The sequence below is a fragment of the Mirounga leonina genome, unplaced genomic scaffold (assembly GCF_011800145.1).
Source record: "Mirounga leonina isolate KUSES-001 unplaced genomic scaffold, KU_Mleo_1.0 Mir_91, whole genome shotgun sequence".
Lineage (NCBI taxonomy): Eukaryota > Metazoa > Chordata > Mammalia > Carnivora > Phocidae > Mirounga > Mirounga leonina.
The window spans coordinates 18,342,332-18,354,908 of NW_023270839.1; the positions used below are offsets into that span (position 1 = coordinate 18,342,332).

Genomic DNA, 12,577 nt, shown 5'->3' on the forward strand with positions numbered 1-12,577 from the left:
CTGATTTGTTGGGGGGCTCACACAGGCCTTGACTTCAAAAAGGTTTGTTCGGCTTGATGTTATTGGAAGTACTCGAATTAATTTAGGAAATGCAGGCCCAGAAAACTCAGGGATGCTGTGTCTAATTCAGGTTGTTAGGCAGTCGCGGAAATAATTGCCTTGGCTTCTGGAAAATTCGAAACTAACAATTCTGGGAATTGTAAATGAATCCCAAATCTCTTAATACTTTATTGGAGGACCTGGAAAAAAAGGATGACTTTTAGAGGACCACCCCATGGACCAATTTTTTTTTTTTTTTAAGATTTTATTTATTTATTTGAGAGAGCGAGAGAGAGAGAGAGAGAGAGAGCACATGAGAGAGGGAAGGTGAGAGGGAGAAGCAGACTCCCTGCTGAGCAGGGAGCCTGACGTGGGACTCGATCCCGGGACTCCAGGATCATGACCTGAGCTGAAGGCAGTCGCTTAACCAACTGAGCCACCCAGGCACCCCGTGGACCAATTTTTATAACTCAGCCCTGACCTAGAATGATTGTTCATTTATAATTACCATTGTGGTAGTGTTCTGTTTCAAAACCCGTAAGGTCTTTGACTCCGAGGCGCAAAACGATGAGGGGAAAATGTGGGGGTTCAATTTGGGACTGGGGTTTATATATTCTTTAGTGGACTTTTCCCACAAAATATTTACACAAAATATTTAGGGTGTGGTATTTACACAGTGAATGCCTGAATCAGGCATTACAAGTGTTTTTAAGTGAGTTAAAATTATCAGTGCCCAGGTACCTGTTAGGGCTTAATAGTAAAGGAGTGTATTTGGAGATACTTCTGAGCTACTACTTCATAAACAAAGCTTTAATTCCTTAGCTTAAATGCCTTAAGCTTTTTGCAATCTGGTTGGAATCTTATCCAAGACAGCATAGCATCCGGCCTGTGCTCGTTCCTGTACACCTGGCACCTTAGTCCATCTTTCTGCCTTAGCTAATTTTGACTCTTTGGCCTCAGATTCCCTTCTTTCGCCCTCTTTATTTGCATTAATAATTCCCACCTGCTCTTCAGAGTCCAATAGAATTATCACTGACTTAGCTCTTCATCTCCTCCTCTTCGGTCCCTTGGCCACGGGTCTGCCACCCCCGTAATCCCAGGAGCCCTATGTGCTTTTTAAAGCCGTTTAATTTCAGGTACTCTCTTTGAGCACTTGCAGGCTTTCACCTTGCACTCTGGTTATTTGTGTATTACGTTATCCTCTCCACTACAAGTTAAGTTCCTTGAACAAGAATCTCATCCATGCTCCTTGGAAGGTCTTTTCAACACTAAGTGCAGTACATTTTATTGGGAGATACTGAATAATTATTCTCAATCACTTGTTGGCAGTGCTAGAATAATGCTCCAGACGGTGGCAAGACAGTTACAGTGGAGGCTTCCTGATTTCAATGCTCTGGATAACATTAACGCCCTACAATCGTTTGGGTCTCTGAAGAGCTACTGCAACGGAGATCTTTTTCTAAAAGCCCCACCTGCTGTTCTCTTGAGGCACCTGATCTGGGTTAGCGGATTTATCCCCCGTTTTCATAGAGTAGAATAGTGCAGTCTTTCTGGGCACTACAGACCCCCTTACCTATCTGGCACACGGTAGGTGTCAATACTTATTGAGAGGTACTATTTTCCAGACAAAGTTGACCGCATGAGGCTTTGTTATAAGCAACTATAGAAAGACAGTTTTGAGACAATTAAAGAAAATTGAACTAGTTATTAAATTAAGGTATTGTTAATTTTGTTGGGTATAAGAATGGTGTTGCTGTTATGCCCCGACCCCACCCCCCACCTTTTTTCTGTACCCAACCAGCTGGCCCTGCCTGGAGAAAATGACCTAACCTTGTTGACTGAACTTATATTTATGACCATAAATTGTAAAATGAGCATTTGATCCCCAGATGCTTCCTTGGTAGTCATTAACTTTCCCATTTTTGAGGACACTTATTTCCTATGTTACCTCAAATTAGCTCCCTTCCCTCACTTGATGACTTTTGCTCATAGGTGATTGGAAAAATAGATGGAGTCAGCAGAGCATTACCTCATCTTTCCACCATGAAACCCTCAGGCCATCTCACCTCTGTCCCCTTATACTTTACCTTCTCCTAAGGGCAGCCTTGTCGGTTGTGCCGGGGATCCTTGTTCCCGCCTCCAGGGCTACACACCTGCAATTAGCTCCACTCCTCCATCAGTTTCTCCCACTCAGCTGGCTCATTTCCATAATGGATGCAATCAAGTCTTAATATTCCCCATCTTAAAAAAAAAACACAACAAAAACCTCTCCTGACCACTTGTTCTTCATCTTCTGCTCAATTTCTCTGTTCTTTTCCACTGAAATTACACTTACCAAGGCCACCAGGCTCTGCATCTTCCAAAGCTTGTAGTACATCTCTATCCAACCCTGCTATTCGGCAGGATTGAATCCTCCTTTTTGCTCAAACCACTTTCACCGCTTTTCACTCCCGAAATCTGACCTCTGTTTACCATCACCAGTGCTGCGGACCTGGGCCACAGCCTGTCCGCTGCTCTCCCGCCTTCACTCTGGCCTCACGGTAGTTATTCTCTTGTAATCGAGGCAATATTTGAAACTTAGAAGGCGCCACTTTTTCTGCTCAGTGCCCTCCATTGACTTGCCTCACACCTAAAATAAAATACTCCTGCAAATGTAATGTGAGGAACTTGGTTTGATCCTGATTTGGAGGGAATCTTTTTAAAAAGAAAACAGCTAAAAATTGAGGAAATTTGATTATGGGCTACATATCAAAGGATATTAGGAAATTAATATTTTTCCTAGGTATGATAATGCATTAGAGGTTATGTAGAATAGCTCCTTATTTTTAGAAGATGTGGCTGATGTATTTAGTGGGAAAGTATCGTGTTGGCTAGAACTTATCTTCAAATAGGTTGGCAAGAAACATTACTATAGAGCAAATATGAGACTGTATTAATGATTGCTGAATCTAGGTAGGGAGGATAAGAGTGTTTATTATACTATTTCAACTTTTCTATGGACATGACTTTTTTTTATTTGGGGCACCTGGGTGGCTCAGTCGGTTAAGCATCTGCCTTCAGCTCAGGTCATGATCCCAGGGTCCTGGGATGGAGCCCCGAGTCAGACTCCCTGCTCAGTGGGGAGTCTGCTTCTCCCTCTCTCTCTGCTATTGCTCGGGTGCTCTTGTGCTCTCTCTTATCTCTCTCTCACACTCTGAAATAAATAAAATCTTAAAAAAAAAAATTTTAATTTATTCATTTGAGACAGAGACAGCATGAACAGGGAAGAGGGGCAGAGGGGGAGAGAGGATCAGGCTCCCTGATGAGCAGAGAGCCTGATGCAGGGCTCAATCCCAAGACTCTGGGATCATGACCTGAGCCACCCATGCGCCCCTGGACTTGACATTTTATTAATAAAAAGTTATAAGTAAGAACGCCGGGGTGGCTCAATCAGTTAAGCATGCACCTCTTGGTTTCGGCTCAGGTCATGGTCTCAGGGTCAGGAGATCGAGCCCTGCATCAGGCTCCAGGCTCAGCAAAGATTCTGCCTAAGTTTCTCTCTCCCTCTGCCTCTTGCCACCACCACCCCCGCCCCACCCCCATCCCAGACTCTCTCCCTCTTTCTCTAAGATAAATAAATCCTTAAAAAATTAAGAAGGTACAAGGAAGAAATCCACACCTTGCCGTGACCTATACCCCTCTACTTGACCCAGCCTCTGGCTCCATCTTTGATCTCCCGGCCCCCAGTCACCCCAGTGTTCACATGCTCCCCGGCACTGGTGTCTTTCTGTCCTTCCAATTCACCAGCCCACCTCCGGCCTTGGTGCACCCTCTACTTGGGATGCTCTTCCCCACATCTTCACCTGCTGCCTCTTCTTGTTCACATCTCGGCTTAAAAGTCACCACCTCTCAGAGGCCTTTCCTGACCCTCCCAACTCCGGTAGCACCCTACCCCAGTCCCCAGTTTAATTTTCTGGTAGCCTCTGATGTCGTATCATTTATTTTGAGCTTCATTAATAGACTGCCCAGTAGTCCACCACTGGAGGTTCCTAGAGAGTGGAGACCTTGTCCCTCTGGTTCAGCACTGTCTGTCCAGCGCCTGGAACAGTGTGCAGCATGGTACATGCTAGCCGAGGGGATGAGGGAACACGTGCGGCTACTAACACGTGCGCTTCCGCTCGGCACTCTTGAGCATCCCCTGTAGCATTCAGCCTGCTTGATGCCCTTCCTTGGCTCTGCCACAGGCACCTTGTTTCGTCATTGTCGCGCGTTTGAGGAGGTTTCTGTGGTATTTTAAGTCTGGAAACCTGTACAATATAGAGCCTATGATTAACATTACTGTATGGTATACTTACAAATGTGCTAAGGTCTTATGTGAAGTGTTCTTAAAACCAAAAAAAAAAAAAAAAAGACAAAACCCAAAAGGGGTGTAGGAAACTATTGGTGACAGATAAGTGTATGACCGTGATAAAGATTTCACGGGTATGTATTTATCACCAAACACACGACATTGTGTATATTAGCTATCTATAGCTTTTTGTTTGTCGATCATACCTCAATGAAGTGGTTGGGGGAAAAAATGATCGAAGAACCAAGAATGCCTGAATTCTGCCCTGCCAATCACCCCCTTCACAGAGAAGACCCCAAGAGAGATTCAAGGAACAACAGTGGTAGAAAATATGCACCACCTTATTACGAGCTGGTATGGTGCCTGGGAACTTGATGCAGGGCATACTGGTAAACCAGCTGGGGGATGTGCTGCACACCCTACAGCCTCTCCTGTCCCCTGAAGCCCAAACCAAATCTGGATCCCTGCTGTTCTGTCCTGGACACACGCCCAGTGATAAATGGTATGAGATGTGGTGGCTGGGCCCACAGTGAGAAGGAAATCTCTGGTTCTCAGCTGCCTGGCTGAATGGAAGAAGAGAAGACAACCCAGCCAATATGCTTGATCTTTTAAAAGCACAAGATAACCAATCAGATTAGTATTTCTCATTCAGGAAGGGAAGGTTTCTCGGGGTGAGAAGAGAAACTGAGTCCTTTTCCCCCAGGGGCCTGTAACCATCCTCCCCCCGAAGCCTGCCTGTGTTTGGCATTCCTGATCTGAGAGACCCCCACCATGTTCCATCAGCTGCCCAAGCCAGAAACCTGGGTGTAATACAGTTTCACTATTCCTCAACCCCTGTGTTCCTACTGATTTTACTTCCTAAAAAGATTTTGAATCTGTCCCTATTGCCTTAGTCCTGCTCTAGCTCAGGCCACAGACCTTCCTGCTTTCCTCTACCAGCCTCCCAGCCACTTTGTTGGCTTCCGTCTTTCTGCCATCCAGTGCATCCTGCACATCGTCCTGCTAGAGTGATCATTCTGAGCAGTGGAGAACTGGTCACCTACCGCCCTGCTACAGACTCCTCAGATGCTGCCCTTTGCTCTGAGGGTGAAGTTGCTACTCTTAACAGCCTTCCAAAGCCTGGCGGGATCGGCCCCTGCGCACTCTCCCAGTGTCTTCTCTCTCCTTCCCTGAACAGCTCCATGCTCCAGCCACACTGAACTTGAGTTCCCTAAACTCCATTCTTGCCTTCCCGTGCATTTTCTTTACCCCTTCCCTGTGGCCACCGCTGTCCCGTTCATTTTTCAGACCTCAGCAGCTGCAGACATCATGTCTTTGCTTAGAACTGGTGTGGCCAGTTACCAGCTCTAGTCCATCCCGGCAGTCCGGACCTTGACCAAGCCCACCCGTGTTCTGCACAACAGCCTGGGCATCCTCATGCTGGCGCTTAGCCCAGTGTGTCTGTCGTCATTGCCTCTTTCCCTGTCTGACTTCCCCGTTGTGTGAAATTGGGGTGGCGGGCAGGAGGGGAGGGCGGCAATTCTGTCTTGGTAATCCGGAGCCTGCCCAGAGGACATTTGAGGAGTACAAGGACAGGAGAATAATTATCCTCAAAAAAGGGAAAGTTACTAACCTTTCTTTTTTGCTTTCTTGATTTTTGGCCCTACTGATAAACTCTTTAACTCTCCTGCAGGCAGACAAGTTGTTAAAAGCCTTGAAAGCCCACCTTAAACACAAGGTAAAAAAAGAAAATGATAATCGGGTAAGTAATATTTTTTTAACACCTGTTAAATACTAAAACAATTATATTTAATGAGTGGTAAACACAGCTAGTGATGACTTAAGACATGCTATTTATCCCTGAAGAGATCATTATTGGTAATAATAAATCCTTTGATAATAGTATTTGTTATAAAGAAACTGCCTAGTAGTGAGTAACCTGTTGAATAAGATGTTCTCATAAAAATGCAAAGGTTAATTAATTACTAGTTGCCAAACCTTACAAGAGCTAGCTTGGTATCAGCAAGGAAGGAACAGGATTCGAAGCCCCAAAAATCCAGGTTAAGTAGCATTCTGTCATTTCTTTTTATGTGATCTTGCAAAACTCAAATGCCTTAATTCTCAGTTTCCTATTCTTTAAATGGAAATAACCTCTCCTCTGCTGAATTGAATGTTATGGGGCCTGTGAGAGTGGCTTGTGGTGAACTGGAAACCAGAGTGATGGGGGAGGGGCTGTCGTGGCTGCCTTAGACCGAAGATTTTCACAGGGCCTGACCTAGTCCGTGGATGCTGCGTTAGGGCCAGGATTCTAAACTCGAAATAGAGGAAAATCCAGAAAGGCCTTAAGGCCCTGGGCTTTGAAGAGCATCCATTATCTATCTGGAAATGAAAGTAAATATAAACATGAATTCAAAATCCAGCCCCACCCCCATCTTTATCATCTCTATAACTATATTCCAAGTTATAAACATTTAAAACTGTTAATATTCAAAATTCTTTTGGGGTCCCTGGGTGGCTCAGTCAGTTAAGCATCCAACTCTTGATCTCAGTTTAGGTCTTGATCTCAGGATCATGTTTTCTAGCCCTGCATTGGGCTTCATGCTGAGTGTGGAGCCTACTTAAAAAATAAACATGAATAAAAATTTAAAATGTAGGCAAAATCCTTTTGATTCCAGGTTTGATTACCTTAAAAAAGGATTCTGAATTCTAGCTTTAAGATTTTACATCAACTAAGTCTCGGTCTCTATATAATTCTTTTAATGATTAAGGGTACATGATTAGTGCCATTTGAAATCAAGATTTTAGTTTGGATGGTAGTTAATAGAGTAAAATCATCTATCATATTCCAAATTCAACATCTCAGGGGCCATTCCATTTTGGAAAAATTTCACAAAAGCATGATGATAGTCCAAATTCAGTCAGATAAAGAATTCCTGGGATGCCTGGGCGGCTCAGTCGTTAAGCGTCTGCCTTCGGCTCGGGTCATGATCCCAGGATCCTGGGATCGAGCCCCGCATCGGGCTCCCTGCTCCTCGGGAAGCCTGCTTCTCCCTCTCCCACTCTCCCTGCTTGTGTTCCCTCTCTTGTTGTGTCTGTCAAATAAATCTTAAAAAAAAAAAATTCCTAAGTGTTGAATCTATAAATATTGAGCTTAGGGCGCCTGGGTGGCTCAGCTGATTAAGCGTCTGCCTTCGGCTCAGGTCATGATCCCAGGGTCCCAGGATCGAGCCCCACGTCGGGCTCCCCACTCAGTGGGGAGTCTGCTTCTCCCTCTCCCTCTGCACCCCCCCCACCATTGGCTTGTGCTGTCTCACTCGTGCTTGCTCGCTCTCTTTCGAATCTTTTTTTTTTTTTTTTTTTAAGATTTTATTTATTTATTTGACAGAGACACAGCGAGAGAGGGAACACAAGCAGGGGGAGCGGGAGAGAGAGAAGCAGGCTTCCTGAGGAGCAGGGAGCCCGATGCGGGACTCGATCCCAGGATCCTGGGATCATGACCCAAACCGAAGGCAGCCACCCAACGACTGAGCCACCAGGCGCCCTAAATAAGTACTTTAAAGGTGTCTGCGATCCAACGATACATGTACCATGAGGGCGTCACGTGTATAGTGGAAGCAGTTTGTCTTTCCTCCCCCCTGACTCTCCAGGGAGTTGGGAAATGTGCTCCAGATAGCCTCTTTCTACTCTCCTGTATCCCCACCTTTGGATTTGTTTACCTGTTTTCACCTGTCATTTGCTGACCTTCTTTGGGGTGAGTTCACAGGTGCATCTGGATGTCCTTTACCACGCTTGTCTCCTTGTTGCTTAGCTCCTGTAAGTTTGCTTGCCACTCTTCATCCTGGACCTTACATCATTATCAAGTGTTTCACTTTTGTTCTATTTTACGTCTGTTTAAAACCTGCCATTCTCTAAGCCTCCTTATTCTTGGACTTCCAACACATTTATATTGTGGTTCTCATTGCAGGATATATGGGAGAATGTATGAGGAGCTTTTTACAAATGGTGGTATATAGGCCTCACTAAATCAGCTCTCAGGGGGTGGGGTCCAGGCAGCATCGTGAGATGGAGTGAAAAATCAGGATACAAAGCACTCTAGCCACCACTCCCACATGCAGAGCGCCAGGTGTCAGGGCCGTGTGAAATATTGGAAGGCTTCTCTGTAAGGAAATTGGATGGCATCAAGCTAAGGCCTCTGTCTTCTGGCATTCAAGGATTCCCTTGCCTAACAGCCTCCTCCCCACCTAAGGATCCTAGTAGATCAGATCCTGCCAGATAAGACCCTGCCACACATCCAAGCCCCTGATGAGGTCTTTCTTGTTTTCTGAACTAGGATAGATAGCCTACAGTCACCAGACATTTGAGGGGAAGCCTGCAGTGTGAGAGAGCTGAAGATAAAAAGGTGACCCTAAAGGAGACCCAGAAAACAAACAAAAGCTTTAAGGGGGGGAAAAAAAAACCTTACAAAAAACTTAATGATTTATCAACTAGAATTCAGCTACACAGACACGGCACAGATGATTCAATTAAGGTTATATAACAAGCTATAAATGTTAACTTAGAGAATAGATGACAGACATTGAGCAAGAAAAGGAGGACAAGAGGTGAAGAGAAGTATAAGGATTCTGTACTTGGATTTTACAGGAGGTTTTGTGTAGGTGTGGGACAAGATGTAAAGGTTTCAGAATCCTTAGAGCAGCAAAGGTAACTAATAGAATGAAGGGGTACAGTGCTCTCAGGAAGAAGATGGGAGAGGAGAGTGGGACCAGTGAGCTAAACTGCAGCCCGTGCTAGGCTCTGAAAACAGCTGCTGCAGATAAACGCGTGGCCCACCAACAAACCGCACGTCAGGAACCACCTGAAGCGAAGCCCCAGAAATGGGAGGGCCGGCTTTCCACTAGAATCTCTTCAGGACCTCCTAATTTTTTTAGCCACAGGTGTGTAATATTTCTTGATTAGAATTTATGTGTAAAAACACCAAAAGCAAATCAAGCCTCTCCTTTATAGTGAAGACAGGCCTTCCTCATACTCATGATCATTTCTCACTTATTTTTTTTTCCTAGTGCTTCCATAGTTTCATTTTTACATGCAAATCTTTGACCCATCCGGATTGTGTTTTGGTGTGGAAAAAAATCAGGCTTCATTTCCCTCCCCCCACCACAGAGAGAAAAAAGCATAGTTCGTTTTCTCTGCCTCACGTGTTGAATCATGAATCTAGTCTTTCCCCATTAGTATGAAGTGCGACTATTCCCAAACAGTTAGTTCTTACGTAAGCAAAGCTGTTAGGGACATTCTGATACTTGTACCAACTGTTCTGATAACGGAGCTCTTTACTTTTAGTTTGTGGTCGTACAGGGTGTCATTCTTCCCTTACTCCCTTATTTTGGCCTTGGACAAGTTACTTTAGATTCTCTAAGCCTCAGTTCCCCCCACCGAACTGGGGATAGTGTTAATACCTTTCTCATAGGCTTTGAGGAATAAATGAGATAACCCATGTAAATACTTAGCCCAATAAATTTTTTATATTAGCTATAATTATTAGAGCATACTGCCTAGTACTATGCTTTGTGTATATTCAAAAAATTAATGCTAATTTGCTTATTTACTCACATTAAGAAAACTTGGAATGCTTTCCTAGCCTAGTTTTTAAGCTGGGGTTGTTAAATGTGATTCTTTTCTTTCTTTCTTTCTTTCTTTTTTTTTTTTTTTTTAGATTTTATTTATTTGTCAGAGAGCACAAGCAAGGAGAGTGGGAGAGGGAGAAGCAGGCTTCCTGTAGAGCGGGGAGCCCGACGTGGGGCTCGATCCCAGGACCCTGGAATTATGACCCGAGCCAAAGGCAGTCGCTTAACCGACTGAGTCACCCAGGCACCCCTGATTGTTTCTTTTCAAATGCTCTAAAATTCTTGTCCTGGTCTATACCTTTAGTATAAGAGTTTTAAAATTACCTTTTGTAAAATGTTTTTTATTCAGTTTAAATTCTGATTCTTCCTGAACATTATAACTCTAAAAATAGGACATGGCAGATGAATGCCTTTCTTTTCAGGATGGAAGTCAAACTTCTGCATCGTCTTGTGACGAGGCTGAGATGCAGAGTGGCAGCCAGGAACAAGCTGAGAGAGAGCCGGTTGGCCATGGCACCAAAACCAGGAGAAGGTGCAGGACGGTCCACAGGAACCCTGACTCCCAGGTGAATGGATGTCTGCAAATTTTGACCACCACCTGTGCCAAAATGGGTATATTCTTAGGAAATTTTCTCTTTGAATTTCCTTATGACATCCAGTGGTTGTAAACTGTGTGTGCTGTCCGCTCCATGAAAGCAGAGACCCGAGTCTAGACTGGTCATCACACAGAGTGAGAAGCACTCACTGAGGATTGAGCACAAATTAAATATTGGTTGACTAAATATGAAAGAATTAAGTGCTCATTTAAGTGAGGGCTAGTAAGAAGGAAAGAGAAGGGGCGCCTGGGTGGCTCAGTTGGTTAAGCGTCTGCCTTCGGCTCAGGTCATGATCCCGGAGTCCTGGGATCGAGTCCCACATCAGGCTCCCGGCTCGGCGGGGAGCCTGCTTCTCCCTCTGACCCTCTCCCCTCTCATGCTGTTTCTCTGTCTCTCTTTCTCTCAAATACATAAATAAAATCTTAAAAAAAAAAAAAAAAAAAAAAAAGAGAGAAACTAACATTAGTAAGATTTTTTTTTTTTTTTTTTTTTTTTTCTTTTCAACTAGCCTCAGACCTAGTGATCACTCTTCGGTTGGTCATTCAGCATAATGGTCAGGTGATTAGCCAGGGGCTTCCCTCAGTTACTTTGAGAGGACTCTGATTTTATTCTTTTTTATCCTCTCATTCAAATGTAACTTTACAAGACACAGTCCTAATTTTTATTTTCTAACTCCATATAGTCCCTAGGAGAGCTAATCTTGCCATTTAAGCTTCTCAGTGGCCCCCTAGTATGTCCTATTCCCAACTCTGCCACCCAGAAATCTAATTCTCCTAGTTTTCTTCCTTTAGCCCCTTTTCAGTGTGGGTGTCTGTCTTTGGAAGGCAGTGGTGACTTTTTATCATTTAAATTCTTTATTCCCTTTTAACATTTGTAGCAGGATGATTCAGAGATAAAAATAAGTGATCACGCTGAATTGCAGAATCAAGAGAAGCAGGAAAACCAGGATCTCAGAACAGTTGCAGAAGTTCCTTCACCACCAGATGAGAGCCAAGGAGAGGAGAATGCCGTTTCCTCAGGAAAAAGAAGAATAAATGGTATGCCAAAATAAGAACAAAACGAAACCCTGAAATTCCTAGGGGTACCCCTGTGCGTTCATTTTCTAGGACTGCCATAACAAAGTACCACAAACTAGACGCATTGTCCTCAGGTCCTGTCAGGGTTACTAAAGGCATCCACCTCCCTTTCTGAGGAACACCATTCAACCCAGACACCATGCTGTAGAACTAAGTGTTCTATAATTACAGCAGAAGTTAAGACCAAATACACTAGCCCATCAAGTCCTCTCTAGTACTGTTGTGGAAAAACCGGCAGAAGAGTGGTAGCTGGGAAGTTGAGGGAGGTTGATCTCCATGTGGATAAAACCTGGCCTCTCCTCCTCCCCATCAGCTCCTTCTGCCCCGCTCCAGACACCGGGGCACAGAGCTGTGTACCCGCTCCTTCACGACCGCAGAAAGGGGGCCGCAAAGTCTCCCTTCCTGGGGGGTTCTTAGTCTCTAACCTTCTAAAATCCTCTTCCCTAAACTGTGTCAACTAAAAGTCTGTTTCAGTGAGACCAGAAAACTTCAGTTCCCCCAGACCTAACAGGACTGGGTGCTTTATGATTTCATTCCCCGGGAAGCGTGCCCACTGCCGCGGTGTCTCGTGTTCGCGTCCCCGCTGCAGCCCCATCTGCGCCCCGGAGGCGGCGCCTGATGGGTGGAGAGAGAGGGGGACCCACTCCCGTGGCCTCTCCGCAGTTACGCGCAGAACCTCTAATGCTGAGCCTTCCCTCCTTCCCCAGAATTTGGAATGTCTTACCAAATGTAGAAAGTTGCTGGAGGTACAGTTTCTGATTCTGACTGAGCCTGCGAGCCTGCAATTTTTGATCAACACCCTGGGGGACTAAGATGCATATGCCTCATAAGCCCACTTTAAAATCATGATTTAGAGCAAGATAGAAATGTGACGAAGAGTCAGAAGTGGGGGTGGGATTACCAGTGTCTGCTGTTGCACCCATCATTTTGTCAGCGAGA

The 12,577-nt window shown here is 44.8% G+C and overlaps 1 protein-coding gene across 6 annotated transcripts in view; it reads left to right on the top strand.

Moving 5' to 3' along the window:
• The window catches only part of NUSAP1 (nucleolar and spindle associated protein 1), a 74,111-nt gene that overhangs the window by 40,219 nt on the left and 21,315 nt on the right, over window positions 1–12,577 (top strand). For 2 of the 6 annotated variants that reach the window (XM_034994142.1, XM_034994140.1), the window contains 3 exons: window positions 6,039–6,107; window positions 10,389–10,532; window positions 11,485–11,599. In XM_034994142.1, the coding sequence (XP_034850033.1) occupies window positions 10,431–10,532; window positions 11,485–11,599 (217 nt within the window). In that variant the 5' untranslated portion in view covers window positions 6,039–6,107; window positions 10,389–10,430. Of the gene's footprint in view, window positions 1–6,038; window positions 6,108–8,679; window positions 9,280–10,388; window positions 10,533–11,439; window positions 11,600–12,577 lie in introns of those variants that run through there. The other 4 variants (XM_034994144.1, XM_034994139.1, XM_034994143.1 and 1 more) reach the window with 3 other exon arrangements.